The following is a 14,101-nucleotide window of genomic DNA, read 5'->3' as shown; positions in this document are numbered from 1 at the left end:
TATACTGTGCTGGGGGGTTATATTACTGTATACTGTGCTGGGGGTTATATTACTGTATACAGTGCTGGGGGGTTATATTACTGTATACAGTGCTGGGGGGTTATATTACTGTATACAGCGCTGGGAGGTTGTATTACTGTATACAGCACTGGGGGGTTGTTACTGTATACAGTGCTGGGAGGTTATATTACTGTATACAGCACTGGGGGGTTGTTACTGTATAGAGTGCTGGGGGGTTATGCTCTAGGAGAAGGGTGTTTGTGTTTTTTCATCAGATCTCCACTTCATTCACAATTACTTTATAACAAACATAACGGGAACCGACAACCTGTTGTGAGCGCACAATATTAAGCATACCGGCCAACAGTCTCTCGCAGTTTGTGGGGTCAGACTGTGGCAGCGATGGTATTTGCAGGCAGCTGGGTCACTGTATGTAAAGCTCATATACATGTATCCCTGAGATCACTCATATATTTGTTCTGGGACTAAAGTGTTACATTTACACGCACACAGAGCATGCGCGGCACCCTCCCGGCTTTTTTTCAATCAATATTTTTAGCTAATATACGTTGAATATGTGCTTGTGTACCTTGCGGCCCCATAAACGAGTCCACTGCCCCTGCTTTATTTTTCTTAGATTCTGACTGGACGGCTTAAGCGTCACATCTCGGCGCGGCTGCCGTCTACTTTGAGTACCTGCTAATAGATCGCGTTAGGATTTGTTTGCCAAAGTAACTCCTCTCTTTGTGTAAGCGAGCGGCGGCCGAAGTTCTTTGTGTAACTGCATTAATGGCACATTCTCGACATGCAGCTGGACACCTATGTGTGAAATCACACGCTGCAGGGGTCCAACAGCCGTGATGACCCCACGTTTTCTAGGGTTTAGACCCCCTTGATCCAGATCAAATGCCCTGCTTGCTTTGTAAATTATCTTCGTTTCTGTATTGTCTACTTTTGACTTTAACCTTCGCGGTTAAACCTTTAACCCTTTAACCCTGATCAGTCCTTGGTCTCATCAGGATAGCTTTTATGCCTATGTTTGAATTCCCACCTCTGCTGGGAGTCTGTTCCAGTAGTTTAGCTCTATAGTTTTTGTTCTGTGCTGCTGCTCTCTGCATATTTTGTAGAGCTGTATTCAGGTTTTTCATGCTCAACCATACGTGCCTTTGGGTTACCAGGTGTAGGAGATTACCGTATATCTAGTTGTATTTGTACGAGAGGACAGGTGTCATGGGTCAGGTATTGCTCCACAAAGACAACTGAAACAATTATTCATGCAGACAAAAAAGAGCTAAGAGCTCACTGATGTCCACATGTTCCAGGAAAAGGTATTTCTTGGAAAGCCACGTGATCGTCTTTCGATGATGATTTGATTTTTTTTTTGCCCAGGACAGTCCTGATTTTGCCCCTCTATCCCACTCCCCCGACGAGCTCTACCGCTGTACTGCTTTTCGGCAGGATATTGTGGTCCTGAATTCATTCTCCAGCGCCATGTGCTGTAGCTCTGCCAGTTTGAGTGATGCTCTACTATCCAGGACTGTCCACTGGGCTAATGGGCGGGGAGCGGGTGTGCCAAGACCCCACGACCCGGAGGATTCGGGTGTTGACCAGGAGAAGCGGTTCTTCACCCAGAGATCTCCGGGTCAAACCAGGTATGTAGACCATCTGGCGCACCATGCAAATACCTGGTGGGCTCCTGCCCGACGGAGCAACGCACTCCAGAGGCAATCCGGGTGCTGCGGCGTGTGGTGGATGTGGCTGGATATACGAGGCCGCATTCTACATTTTTATGCCTAAGTAGCGTGCCGCCCGGGATATGTCCTCAGGCAGCCGCTGGCCTTAAAGCACCAGCGCTACTTCATCATCCCCGGCCTGGTCCAGGTTGCACCCAAGAAACCAACACTTGGATATTGTGTTGATTCTACCCCATCGGTCAATAACTGGAGCAGTTTTGTTTAGCTTGTTGTGGGAAAGTCTAAGGATTATTTGCTCCTCTTCGAAGTTTAATAACTGCTGAAAAAGGCTCTAAGTACAGGATGTTCCGAAGTATAGCGAGGAAACTCAGAGGTTCTCGTCCACCTACATACAGCGTTGTATCGGCAACATAAGCAGTAGGTCAATAAGACTTGGCAAGTACTTGTGTGATACATACAAATACATTATAAGGTCACTAGTTATGCGACTATTCACAACAAAATATTACATTCATATTCCTTACGACCTTCGGAAAAAAAAATAAAGGGATATAAAATAGCTGTAGGAGACTACTACATAGTCCGGCATAAACTCCGACTCGGCAAATAAATAGAAGAATTACTGGAAAAAGGATGTGAAGACGTTCTCCGATGATTAATTACACTTAAAGCAGGGGGAAGGTGATAGTAAATATTTACTGGGGTCCATTGTTGCCGCTGACTGCGACGAGGAGAATTCCTAGTTAAGAGGATCTACTATAGATACAAAGCAGCAAACATAGAACTGATTAAGGAGGCTGTAGTTTTACTTTTGTTGTCAAAAAAGGTCAAAGGTATCAGCAGAAACGGAAACTATACCTTGTACTTTTTTTCCCAAAATTATTTTGGAGATATTAAGTTTAAAATTGTTTCTATATTAATGTCACATTATTAGAATTATTTCAATTTCTTGTTTTGATGTCGTCTTCTTTCTCCTTCCCCTAAACCTTACAACCCTGGAACTGCAGCTTCTCTGTAAACAGCTTAAAAAAAAAAAAAAGTTTTAAGACTGTGACAGCAACAGTTCCCTTTTAATGTAATACAATGTAGAATGCGTGTGATGAAACAGGAAGTAAACGCGAAGCAAAGCGCATTTCTCAACACTTAAGGACGATTGCTGTAGTCGTCTGGATGTTGTCATCGCTAGAAATAGATTTTGAACGCAATACATGTCGGAGTGCAGATCCTCGTTTTGTAAGCGCTCAGGCTCAGCCGCGTGGTCTTGGCTGATGTCGCTCGAGAGGAGTTATACGTGGAACACAAACTTGTTCTGTAAGAAGATGGTTTATCCCAAGCCTTATAAGAGGCTGTAAGCACTGCTAGGGTTAATGATCCGTTTAAGGGCCGCTCCTGAGATGCTCAGCTAGATCATAACTTTTATCAATTATAAATTAGAACTATATATATATATTTTTTTTTTTTATTTATGCAGAGCAACACAAACTATTATTGAGTTGATAAACAAGCTTTAATTGCATGTGATTATGAGCTCAGGGGCAGCAGGCTTCCATGTGAGCCTCAGGTCAGGGCAGGTAGAGTACAGTCAGCGCCGAAGGCATTAGTTGTAGCCACAAAGACAACCTGAACATCTGATCGCAGCGGCCACATCTCGGATGTACAAACACATTGGGGTTTATTCACCAAATTATGAAGGTCCAACCCCAGTGAGCTTCTGCTGCAGGAAGAGCTTGGCCGGCCCTGTATACTGTATAGTTAAATCAGTGAGATTTCTTCACGGTCTCCTCACTTGTTGAGTTATTCGCTGTGCAGGTTCAGCTCAGCCGTCCTTGCAGGAGAAGCTTTGTAATTAACAGCCAAGTAGGAGCGTTAAAGCCGCAACTCTCCCCTTAGTGAATAAACCCCAGTTCAACCCTGATGAATTGAGACAATATGTTTTATTTTAGATCATTAATGTTGCAGTGGATAGCCAATTTTAAAAAACACACACTCCATTATGTTACTTGTATGTAATAGGTTATAATGCTGTGCCCTCTGGTACTAGAATTTATAATGGTCTTTAATATTGGATGAGTTTCCAACCTGTTTATGGAACACAAGCCCTGTTAGAGGGGTAGAAATGTCTGGAGACGCCTTAAAAATCTGTTCACTTAAAGATATCGCCATATGGTAGCGTTAGGATAAAGTCCTAGAACAATTCTAAAAACCCTTGGACCGGTCTGGACTGGAGTGATCCTCTGATCTCCCCAACTGGCCCAAAATCAGCAGTGCCCTGAAAAATGGGCAGTGAGTCGGCTCAGCAGGATAGAAATTGGGACTGTCCCGTGCAAAACTGGACACTTGGGAGTTATCGGCAAGGAGTTTATATAACTTTTCATTTCTAAAATTAAAATCTATTGAATGCATTTAGCTAAATGTTGCAGAACTGGTTAGCTTTGGGCCTCCCATTTGAATTGATGTTGGGTGGTGTACTTCTGTATACACAATAATGATTGGGTGTGGGAAAGAGCAAATACAACATCTTTAAACAGAACGTATCATTAACAATTTGAAACAATGTAGTAATCTGAAAACAGAAGCAATTTATCTATTATTATTTTATTAGGCTTTGCTTACCAACATTCCGTCTTGGGTAATTGACATAGAATGTGATGATGTCGTGAGTGATCTGGGTTATGATATAGTACCGCTACGCTCAGTACCTGCCATGGTTGCCCCTCTGCCGCAAAATAGGGAGTGCGACCGTAACGCTACTAGTCAACGGGACCGTTTTTAACTGTTGCCCTTGTAACTTTTAGTATAGTTTTATTAAAACTACCTGTAACTTTATGGGGTTTTTTAATGCTCAATCAACACAATTGTTTTGGAAATATTTGCTTTAAAATCTTTAATATTTCCCATCACATCTTAGATCTGTGGCAGAAGGTGACTACTGGGCTGCATGGGGTAAGAGGAGCATATGCCCCCCCCCCCGTTGCCGCATATGAGCCGCTCGATAGCAATGCCCCTGCCCCCTCTCCTTCCAGAGCAGATGTGACATCCGTGGAAGGCAGAACCTCCAAATCTGCCCCAGCAGGTCCAAGATCACTCTCTGAATCTAAACAGCTGGGATGTCGCAGGGCCATTTATTGAACAAATGAAATTAGAAAAGACGCAAGAGGAACGTCCCATCATTTGCTTCCCAGCCAAAGGGATTCCGGATTTGCTTCACTTTCCCATCCATTCAAATATTTGCCTTTCCACTGCCTTCATCTAACATCCTTTGTATATATTCTCACCGAATAACGCCCGGCTTTCGTCTTGGCAGATAACTCCTACTGGGTATCCAACTGCAGCCGGCGTCTATGGAGGAGATCCCGTCGCTTTTATGGGGTCTAGATCCAGTATTTCTAGCATTTGCCAAATTGTACATTAAAGACATACTGGAGTTAAGGGAGTCCCATCAAGTTCCAGGTAACTGTTTCTGCACACACATTTATATATATATATATATATATTTACTCACAGAGTCCATTGCACACCATTCCAAATATTCCAAGCCCGGTGCTAGTAACCAGCAGTTTCCATATAAAACACTTTCAAAAAGATGGTCAGCACTCTAGGTCTTTAAATTGACAATTTCATTTTATTCAAAGTCAAGTCGACGTTTCAGTTATTACTGACTTTCATCATGTCCTGATGAAAGTCAGTAATGACTGAAACGTCGACTTGACTTTGAATAAAATGAAATTGTCAATTTAAAGACCTAGAGTGCTGACCATCTTTTTGAAAGTGTTATATATATATATATATATATATATATATATATATATATATATATATATATATATCTTATATACTTATTTAGTGCTGTATGAAATGAGGATGTGTAGTCATCCTTATGTGCTTAAAGTGTTGAAAATGACATTTTGTTCTGTTGTAATAGATACCCTCAAATTAAACTGATTTATGTGATCTGAAAACGTTCCATGATTCTTTGGAGCTTGGAGTATTCTCACCAGGGAGGAAGGGGTGGGCGGTCCCACAACAGAAAAAATGGCCTCCTGCAGGAGGATTCCAAATATTTGAAAAAACTAAACCTAGCACCCGATTGTGTGAGTAACTGGCTCCCGTCACATTGCCACAAATTGAGAAGCACAAGATATAATCATAATTAATTATTCCTCAAAGTTGTGTCCCTTTAAGGAAGTATATCACAATACTGTACAGAGGATAATTTAAGGGACACAAAATAAGTACCTACAAAAAAGCAGATGGAAAGAATCCAGAGGGGTAACTATAGGTTTTAAGGGAAACTCCCACCATTTTTTGTATATATTAAATATATTAATATATATATATATATATATATAAATACCGTATATGCTATTTTAGTAGCTTTATAATTAAATACTATGTACTCTTCCAGCCATTGCAACACATAAATATTTATGCCACAAATTAGGTTGAACGTCCCAGAACGCAAGCCACGTACTGTCCCAAAAATAGAAAAGTGCCTCTTTATTTGCCGCAATACTCTGGCTTCAAGTACAGAGTCTGACATTAGCTCGGGCCACTTAGTGATCGAAGCCTGACGCACAACCCTGGATTTAAGTTTTTGGCTTCAATTACCAAAACCCTACTTGGTACACATGGGCCGTGTACCCTACTCACACTATAAATATGCTGCGTAAAATCCGAAAGTGGCGTGAGCTCCCCTTTCATTTCCTAATATATCACACCGTACATTGATACAGCCATTTCTTATTGTTAGTATGTTTTTTCTTTTTTTTTTACTTTTTTATGTTTAATTTCTTAAAATTTTCTCTAATCCATACACTTACAGGTATTTTTTTCTACAAGGGACACCCCATAAAGCAGGTGGATATTTTAGGGACGGTGGTCTGTGTTAGAGAGAAGGAGAACTTTTACAGCTATGGAGGTACTTTTTTGTAGTTTTTATTATATGTATTATTCTATTTGCTTCCTTGTAGTTCATTTTAATAAATGATTATTAACTGAATATTAGAAGGAGGGGGCAGATTTAACCGTTATAAATTATTTTCTTTAGTACGTTATTATCTGCTTTTATGTCCATAAAAATATATTTCTGCTTGTATAACAAATACTTTCTTGAATTCTTTTCCATTCATTTCAAATACACAAGTTTACTTAATTATTATTAATGATTATTTATTGGATCTGGATTCTTCTTGTTGATAGACCGGGACTGTGGCCCCTTGTATATTACACCAGTGGGGTGAAAGGTTCTGCTTGAGTCTTCTGCTCTGAGTGTTACTTGATCTTTCTAAACACGACTTTGTTGCATGTAAATAAACAGATTGTACGATGGATTCCCTTCTCCGTGTTCTCGAAGCCATGCGCAGGTTTACCGTAATCTACTCATCGGATCAGATTGCTAAACTGGATTAGCTCGTTTAAACCTCAGCATGGAGCCATACGGCGGGCCATGCTTGCCCGTAAACACTTGTAGCGTTGCCATTGTTTAAAACCTTCTTTCACCTCCCTGATATTTTTAGGCCCCTCGCCAAGCTGCCCTGCCCGTCCTTTTTCCTCCTCTTCTTTCTTTTCGACGCCAGCTAATGGGATAACTTCCTGCTCGGCCGTGTTTATATGTTACCAGTGAAAGCAGAAAAGCTGAACGCATCTTTACGAGCCTTTACAGGCTTGGTGGTTACTTTGTTTTATAGAAAAAAATACAACGTAGCTTGTTTTTATACCTAATCATAAGCCTACAGGGGCCGCACTTTAACACACGCAAGGCATAGAATAATTATTCGTAAACCGAGGAACACAAATAATTTTAATGAATAATATATATATATGTATACATTACAGAGATATACATTTATGAAGAATCCCTGTGATTATCCTTTTGACCACTAGGGGGCCTAAGGCGCTTCTTAATCTCCATATATGGTAGCATCACCCCCGTATGCAAATAGCCTGGATAACCTTAATATGCAAAACTGAATGTTTTTTACAACCTTCCCGGCTTTTAAAAGGGAATATTGTTGTTAACTCATTAAGAGAAAGCAACGCATTCTCAAGGCAGAAAGAAAATTGTATGTGTATAGTTATGGAGTAACAACAGGTGTTTTTCTGTCTCTTACAGTGGATGACAGCACAGGGGTTATCGGCTGCACTTGTTGGAAGAACACCATGAATATTGGGTCCTCATCAGGTTAGATAACATAACCTGTCTCATTTTCACAATCTACATTACAATAATTTATATACTGCCAACAGATTCCAAAGCTTTGTTACAATAGGGGGACAGTGAATCGAACAGGCAATTTCAAATGACAATAACATTTAAGACTTATTGGTACAGAAGGGCAAGCTGGGTATCGTTTCAAACGTGTACGAACTCAATGTTTGCTTTTCTTTATTAAAATCCAGCAATGTTCCTAAGTACCTGTACTGTTATAAGTAATGCTCTAAGGGGGAAAAAAGCCTGCCACCTAGTGGTGGGCTCGTGTATACACCTCCATAATACCTCCTTGTGCTGAATCCACCAGGAAACTGCTTTTATAAGAATAAAAATCAGCCCATAAATGGATTTTCTTGATTGTTGCTTTAAGTAGTATTAAGCCACCAGTTTATGTAAAGAACAATACAAAATGAAAAGATTAACTATTGGTGACGATGTTAATGGCGTGAGAATCCCTTGAATGTTCATGCTCTTCCAGAACCTAAGTTGTGACCACCACATGCGTCGCTTGTATTATTTATAAGAATCCTCTAGATTATAAATTATTTAGAGTAGGGCCTTCCGAGTCAAATTGTTATGTTACATACTACTTGTTATGTCCTGTCTACCTATTGTACAGCGCTACGGAATATGATGGCGCTATATAAAACCCCTAAATAATGATAATTACTCCGCTAAATGTATCGATGACTCCGCACGTTTTTGATAGATTGATGGCTTTTATAGTGATGTCATTTCTTTTTAAATGTCTTTAATTTATGTTTGCATGAACAATGTTTGTGTAACAAACCAAATAGATGTTTGCGCGCTTCTGTCCTTCCTCACTTTGTTTTGAGTCCAGATGCAAACAAGCTCTTTGCTGATTTTACGCACGGACCATTTCCTGCGGCTAAAAATAAACCCGTCTGCGAATCAATCACAAGCGGAGCGTTTCAAAAACTGACATTTTCCTGATAACCTATTATTTTACACACAAAAAAAAAATAAATTCAGTTTTGAGAATATTTTTCGGTAAGATCCACATTCCTGGCATGGGACACACTGCACCAGGGCACCTAGATTTAACATCTAACCCATGTCCTTGGCTTGAGTCATGCACCAGTCCTAAAGATATATTGCAAAGATTTATTTTTTTTAAATAATAAAAAGTGATAGAGAGCGTCCGAGAGAACAAATGAAACCAGCGTTTGGTGCTTTTGTGCTAGACCTCAGTAAACATTTTAGGCTTGATCTGGGCCAGCCCTGGGACATCCCTAAGACCAGGGCCGGACTGGCGATGGTCCTGGTCGTTTACATCTAGTGTATGGCCGGGTATATCCAGCTGTATGGCCAGCAGCCCACCGGTCATTTTCTCAGCATCCGGGTATCTACAGGCCTATCTAGTCACAAGATTAGCAAGGTAGAAATCATTACTCCTTAAGAAGAACCTTGATGCTCATCTAGAGTTTCCCAAAAAGCTCCTCAGACACCCTTCAACTATGTCCTATGGGCAAGTAAGTCACAAGTTTGTGTGCCATGGGCCCTGGTATCTGTTGCAAATACTGCAATTCACATGCAATTCACATTAAAATCCTCATACCCGTGTTCAAGCACGGTGTTTGCCGCGTCATGCCATCGTTGAAGGCTGAGGAGAATTTCCTCAGGAGAACGTCATTCCATCTGACAATCAGCCAAAACCTCATCGTTACTTTGTGGCAGACCTGGAACCAGAGCGCCTCGTGCTTGGAAACCCACAAGCATCCCCGGGTAAAAGCCACGTTGGGAGCCTTCACTGCGCCGTGAGACCGATCGATACGCTCAGGAAGCATTTGATTTTTTTTTTTTTTGTTTGTTTTTTTTTCTGGAAGCCCGAGGTGCCGCATTCTGTGCACAAGGCAGCAGAAGCCAGACTACGATACTGAGTTCCCTCACGGAGAACTCGGACAAATTCCAACCCCCCCCCCCCATGGGAGGGTCGGATCTTGAGTCTCACCCCGAAGAGTAAGACTCCTTGCTGGCTTTTTTGGAAGGGAGGAAGGGGCCGGAAGGCTCCCAATCCTCCTCCAGCAAAGTCCAGGCTTCACTGCCTCTTAAAAAGAAAACAGTGTCCAAAACGTGAGTACAAAATCGTGTGCCATAGAATAGTGAGGGCCAAGCCGTGAATTTGAAAGCCGTGAATTCCAAAAGGGGGGCAAATTAATTGGCACTCGTGTAAACGAAGTGAATATATAAATTAAGAAAAATAATTTAGGGACAGGCCATTGCTGGCCTGCCGGATTCAAAAATAAAGTCTTAACCCCAGGACCAGAAGGTACCTGGGGAAAAGGTAGTGCTGACAGGCCGCCAGTGAGAACGTGCGCTCACCGTGTGCAGTGGCGCGCAATACCACACACGGTGACTCCAGCATTTCTGCCAGGGCAATTCCACCTCAGGCTCCATCTGCTATCCCGAACCCTAAGGCCAGAGGATCAGCATAGTCCCCCCCCTTCCCAAAGAGGAACTACACTTGATCTTAGCCAAAAGGCCGAGAAGCATTTGATTGCAGTTATTGCCGCTAAAGGAGACGTAACTGGCTGCTGAATCCGAGGGGACGATTACTTTTCATAGAGGAGCATTGAGTGTTGCATTCATTCCATTAATGAGTAAATGATGAAAGTCTCAAACTTATATGATGTTTCTTCAGACAGGGTTCCCTTTTATCTACCATTACGTTTCTTGCTGGGATCATAACCGTCTTTGACCCAAAAATATACAATGATGCAGGAAATCATTTTTAATGGAGATTTTCCATAATTTTATGTATGGCTTAGGTTTCCGCCTCGCTAATATTTTTTATGCTCCTAACGTTTTCCCAGCGGTCCCGTCTCACCAGAGCGCGTCTGAACCAAAGGGTCTCGATGACCTGATGCAAGAACTGTACAGAGAGGAGAGCAAACAAGCCAAGATGGAGATAGGGGATGTTATCCGGGTTCGGGGTTACATCAAGGTGTTCCGGAACCAGAGAGAAATAGTGGCATCGAGTTTCTGTAAGTAATCATTTCAACTCCACTGATCTGTCTAATTCCGCAACGTGGTGTTAAAAGCTTCACTAACATGATTTTTTTTTATTGACAATTTGGAATTGTGATTTGCTAACTAAACAATCCAAAAATGTATTATAAGAATAAATATATAATATATTAATATAATGAGATATATTTAATATCTACATGAAACAATGACTAACATCCTGATTGTGTTGTATTGAGTTTGACGTTTATCTTTTGTTTAATATACTATACAGATTTATTATATATTTATATTTTTTTTTTCTAGGCAAAGTGGATGATCCGATGCTCAATATGCAGATCGCTAGGATGTTTGATGTTTTGTATCTGTACAGAAATGTCTACGACAAGGTTTTTGAAATCCCCAAACACTTGAAGGATCCATCAGGGGAGAAAACGTACGTTTATTATCCCTTTTTATGTATTTATTTACGTATGCATGGGATGTGGTTATACGGTAGTTTGTATCAACAACAAATCGGTACAGATACAAAGCTAATAAAATAATAGATTATTCGTTAGAGGGAGAGGGCAAAGTAAGAGAGCACATCAAGGGAAAAAAAATGTTTGTAACATAATTTGCAAAAGGGTTTTCTAACGAGCAATTAGCCTTTTGAACACAGCGTGCCGTTGGAACACAGGAGTGATGGGAGTGATAAAGGGCCATTGGAACACAGGAGTGATGGGAGTGATAAATGCCTCTGTACACGTAAGAAGATATTCCATTAAAAATCAGCCATTTCCAGCTACAATAGTCATTTATTCAATAATCATTAACCCCGTCTGGGCTGGATTTCTGATCAATTATATATATATATATATGTGGCTCTATCACATAACTAAAAGCCATTCACCCTTTTGGTTGCTAACCTCCCGAATCTTTTTAGCTGGAGAATGGGCTCTATTTATAAAATGGAAACGTGGTGGCAAAAAAGGTTTTCCACCTTGCGCCCCCCAAAAAACTCTTCAGCATGAAAATAGTCGAGTCCCCCGAGTAGTGATTATTTATTTCTGATATTACAGTGATCAGGACGTCATTTCCACGTCAAGCCTCATCTCTCTGCTCAGTGAAAAAATTAAAGTCTTCCTCGCAGAGAACAAAATCCAGAATTTCTATCAGAGGGAATTAGAAGGTGTTGCCTGTTTGCTGGCAGTCACTAGGAGTTCGTGTACCGATGCCAAGGTTTGTGCCTTCAGGTTGCCTGTTTATAGATAGGATTGCCATTGACTTCATTTGTTAAAGGGATCATAAGACGTGTGCGATCCTCTGTACACTAGTTTATTAAACCGTATATATAGAAGGAAGAGGCTTTGCGGTGAAGAAGTTGTAACAATGTCTCTCGGTTTTGCAGGCAGACATAAAAATGAATTCCAGCGCCAAGGAAATTGATAACCTATTTAAAGGAGCCATTCGCTTGCTTCTCGAGCAGGGCATCGTCTTCCTGAAAGGACAAAATCGAGATGTTTACCAAGTAAGAAAATAAAATCCCCCCAAAACACGCAATGATGTAAAGATGTTGCTTTTTTTACATTGGCTGGGTTTCCATATGATGAGATTGGTTAATTTTTGCTTGTTAACCCATTCAGCCAGTTCAGCTGATGCAGAAACAAGAAGTGATTTTATCTTTCTTAGTGAACAGAACGTGCACCCAGAAGTCGAAACGAAGATAAGGGAAGGATGTGGCCGCAGTTTCTCATTCCGTTTGGCAATATGCCTGAGAAAGGAATATATGTAAATTTTATACATCCCTGGGAAAATGCTATGTATACATTTATAACTCTTACAGGGCTGTACTCCTTTAGCTTAACGAAAATCAATATATGATATGTACTGGGCAGCGTCTGCTTCTCTTGCAGGTAACTGATCATGATAAAGAATTATACAAACTAACTCTGAATGTCATTCAAGAGGACTGTAAAAGGCAGAAACGTAAGTTTTGGGGGCTGTGTATCTTATGATATAGGATAATTTTGGACTTATTGTCTAGAATTTAGTCATTCTGTCCAGGCCACTCCCATGTATTCCTTTGAATGAGAATATCCAGTTTGGCACTAAGGGCCAAGTACTTCTTGCCAAAATTGGAATGTTGCATCATTTTGCCCATATGATGCCTACAAACTGATATTTTTATTATTAGCAAATACATTTTTTTTTAAAAAAACAATGTCATCAAAAAATAAGATTTTTTTGTGCTTCCAAGCTTGGCCACTAGGTGTCACCGTTTGATAACACAATTATATTCGGTGCGCCCACCATAGAGAGTATTCCCCCGAAAAAAAATTTACTTCCATATGAGATGCTTCTCTAAATGAGTTAAATAAACTAGTAAAGTTTATAACCCATTATAATTAACTTTTATATCAGAAGACTTAATTAACCAGTCATGAAAATGTTTAAATAATGTAGCAGTGATACATTTGGTATCCATTTATGTTGCAATAAATTAAATATCTCATTGAAACCAAGCATTTTTGGTATTTACTAAAATATTTTTCCTCCCATTAGATGCGGAAAAAGGCTGCCACTTCCTGCACATCCTAAACTGTGTTCGGCAGAGCCTCGGCCCGAACGTACGGGAGGTGGTATTACAGAGGGTTATAGGCGCCCTGGAGAATAACAGCGATATTGTGAGCACCATGGAAAATTACTATACTGCCTTTTAAGATAAAGTAACAATCGCATTGAGGAAGACTGCCGTCCAGTCCTTTTCAAGATCGCTTCATAACGCATGCGCACTCTCACTACCTCTCTTGTGCTTGGATTTTTTTTGCCAATTTTTTTTTTTTGAAAGATTTATTTTTTGCAAATCGGAAATTAATACAATAAATATTATTTCCAAAAGTTTTTCTCTTTTCTTGTTTGTATTTTTTTTAACAACCAGTTTACTTTTCTGTTTGAAATGTTTCCTGTAATATTTTACTTAAATACAATAATTCCGTAATAGGATTTTTTTATTTTTTTTTTGGTATTGGTGTTAGAAAATAAGACTTCTGTCTCATTTTCTTGATCCCCCTTTTGTTGTCCAGACACAGGCAGGAGGAAAATAGAGACAAAAGTCATATTTTCTAACTCCAAAGAACCCCTGTAGCAATTTTCAAAGTCAATAATGAATGTTCCCTTAAGGAGAAGAATATGAACCTCTAGGATGTTCTGAAAAGTTACGTCATAT

The 14,101-nt window shown here is 40.3% G+C and overlaps 1 protein-coding gene across 1 annotated transcript; it reads left to right on the top strand.

Moving 5' to 3' along the window:
* The first annotated feature begins 5,026 nt into the window (after window positions 1–5,026).
* On the top strand, window positions 5,027–13,595 carry LOC149288657 (CST complex subunit STN1-like). Its single transcript, XM_089491581.1, has 9 exons — window positions 5,027–5,144; window positions 6,517–6,612; window positions 7,807–7,875; window positions 10,740–10,910; window positions 11,200–11,329; window positions 11,955–12,114; window positions 12,284–12,403; window positions 12,789–12,861; window positions 13,438–13,595. Exons 1-9 carry the CDS (start codon window positions 5,036–5,038, stop codon window positions 13,593–13,595), a joined length of 1,086 nt encoding a protein of 361 aa, XP_089347707.1. The 5' UTR covers window positions 5,027–5,035.
* Window positions 13,596–14,101: the final 506 nt, after the last annotated feature.

This window comes from Sceloporus occidentalis, unplaced genomic scaffold, assembly GCF_023333645.1.
Source record: "Sceloporus occidentalis isolate IW3139 unplaced genomic scaffold, rSceOcc1.0.p SCAF_50, whole genome shotgun sequence".
Lineage (NCBI taxonomy): Eukaryota > Metazoa > Chordata > Lepidosauria > Squamata > Phrynosomatidae > Sceloporus > Sceloporus occidentalis.
This window is presented reverse-complemented; position numbering and strand designations above follow the sequence as displayed.

Excerpts from the sequence above, each read along its gene's own strand:
- LOC149288657 (XM_089491581.1), top strand. The coding sequence starts at position 5,036 with ATGGAGGAGATCCCGTCGCTTTTATGGGGTCTAGATCCAGTATTTCTA. Across the intron at positions 5,145-6,516 it reads GGAGTCCCATCAAGTTCCAG|GTATTTTTTTCTACAAGGGA; the intron begins GTAACTGTTTCT and ends ATACACTTACAG. Across the intron at positions 11,330-11,954 it reads GATCCATCAGGGGAGAAAAC|TGATCAGGACGTCATTTCCA; the intron begins GTACGTTTATTA and ends CTGATATTACAG.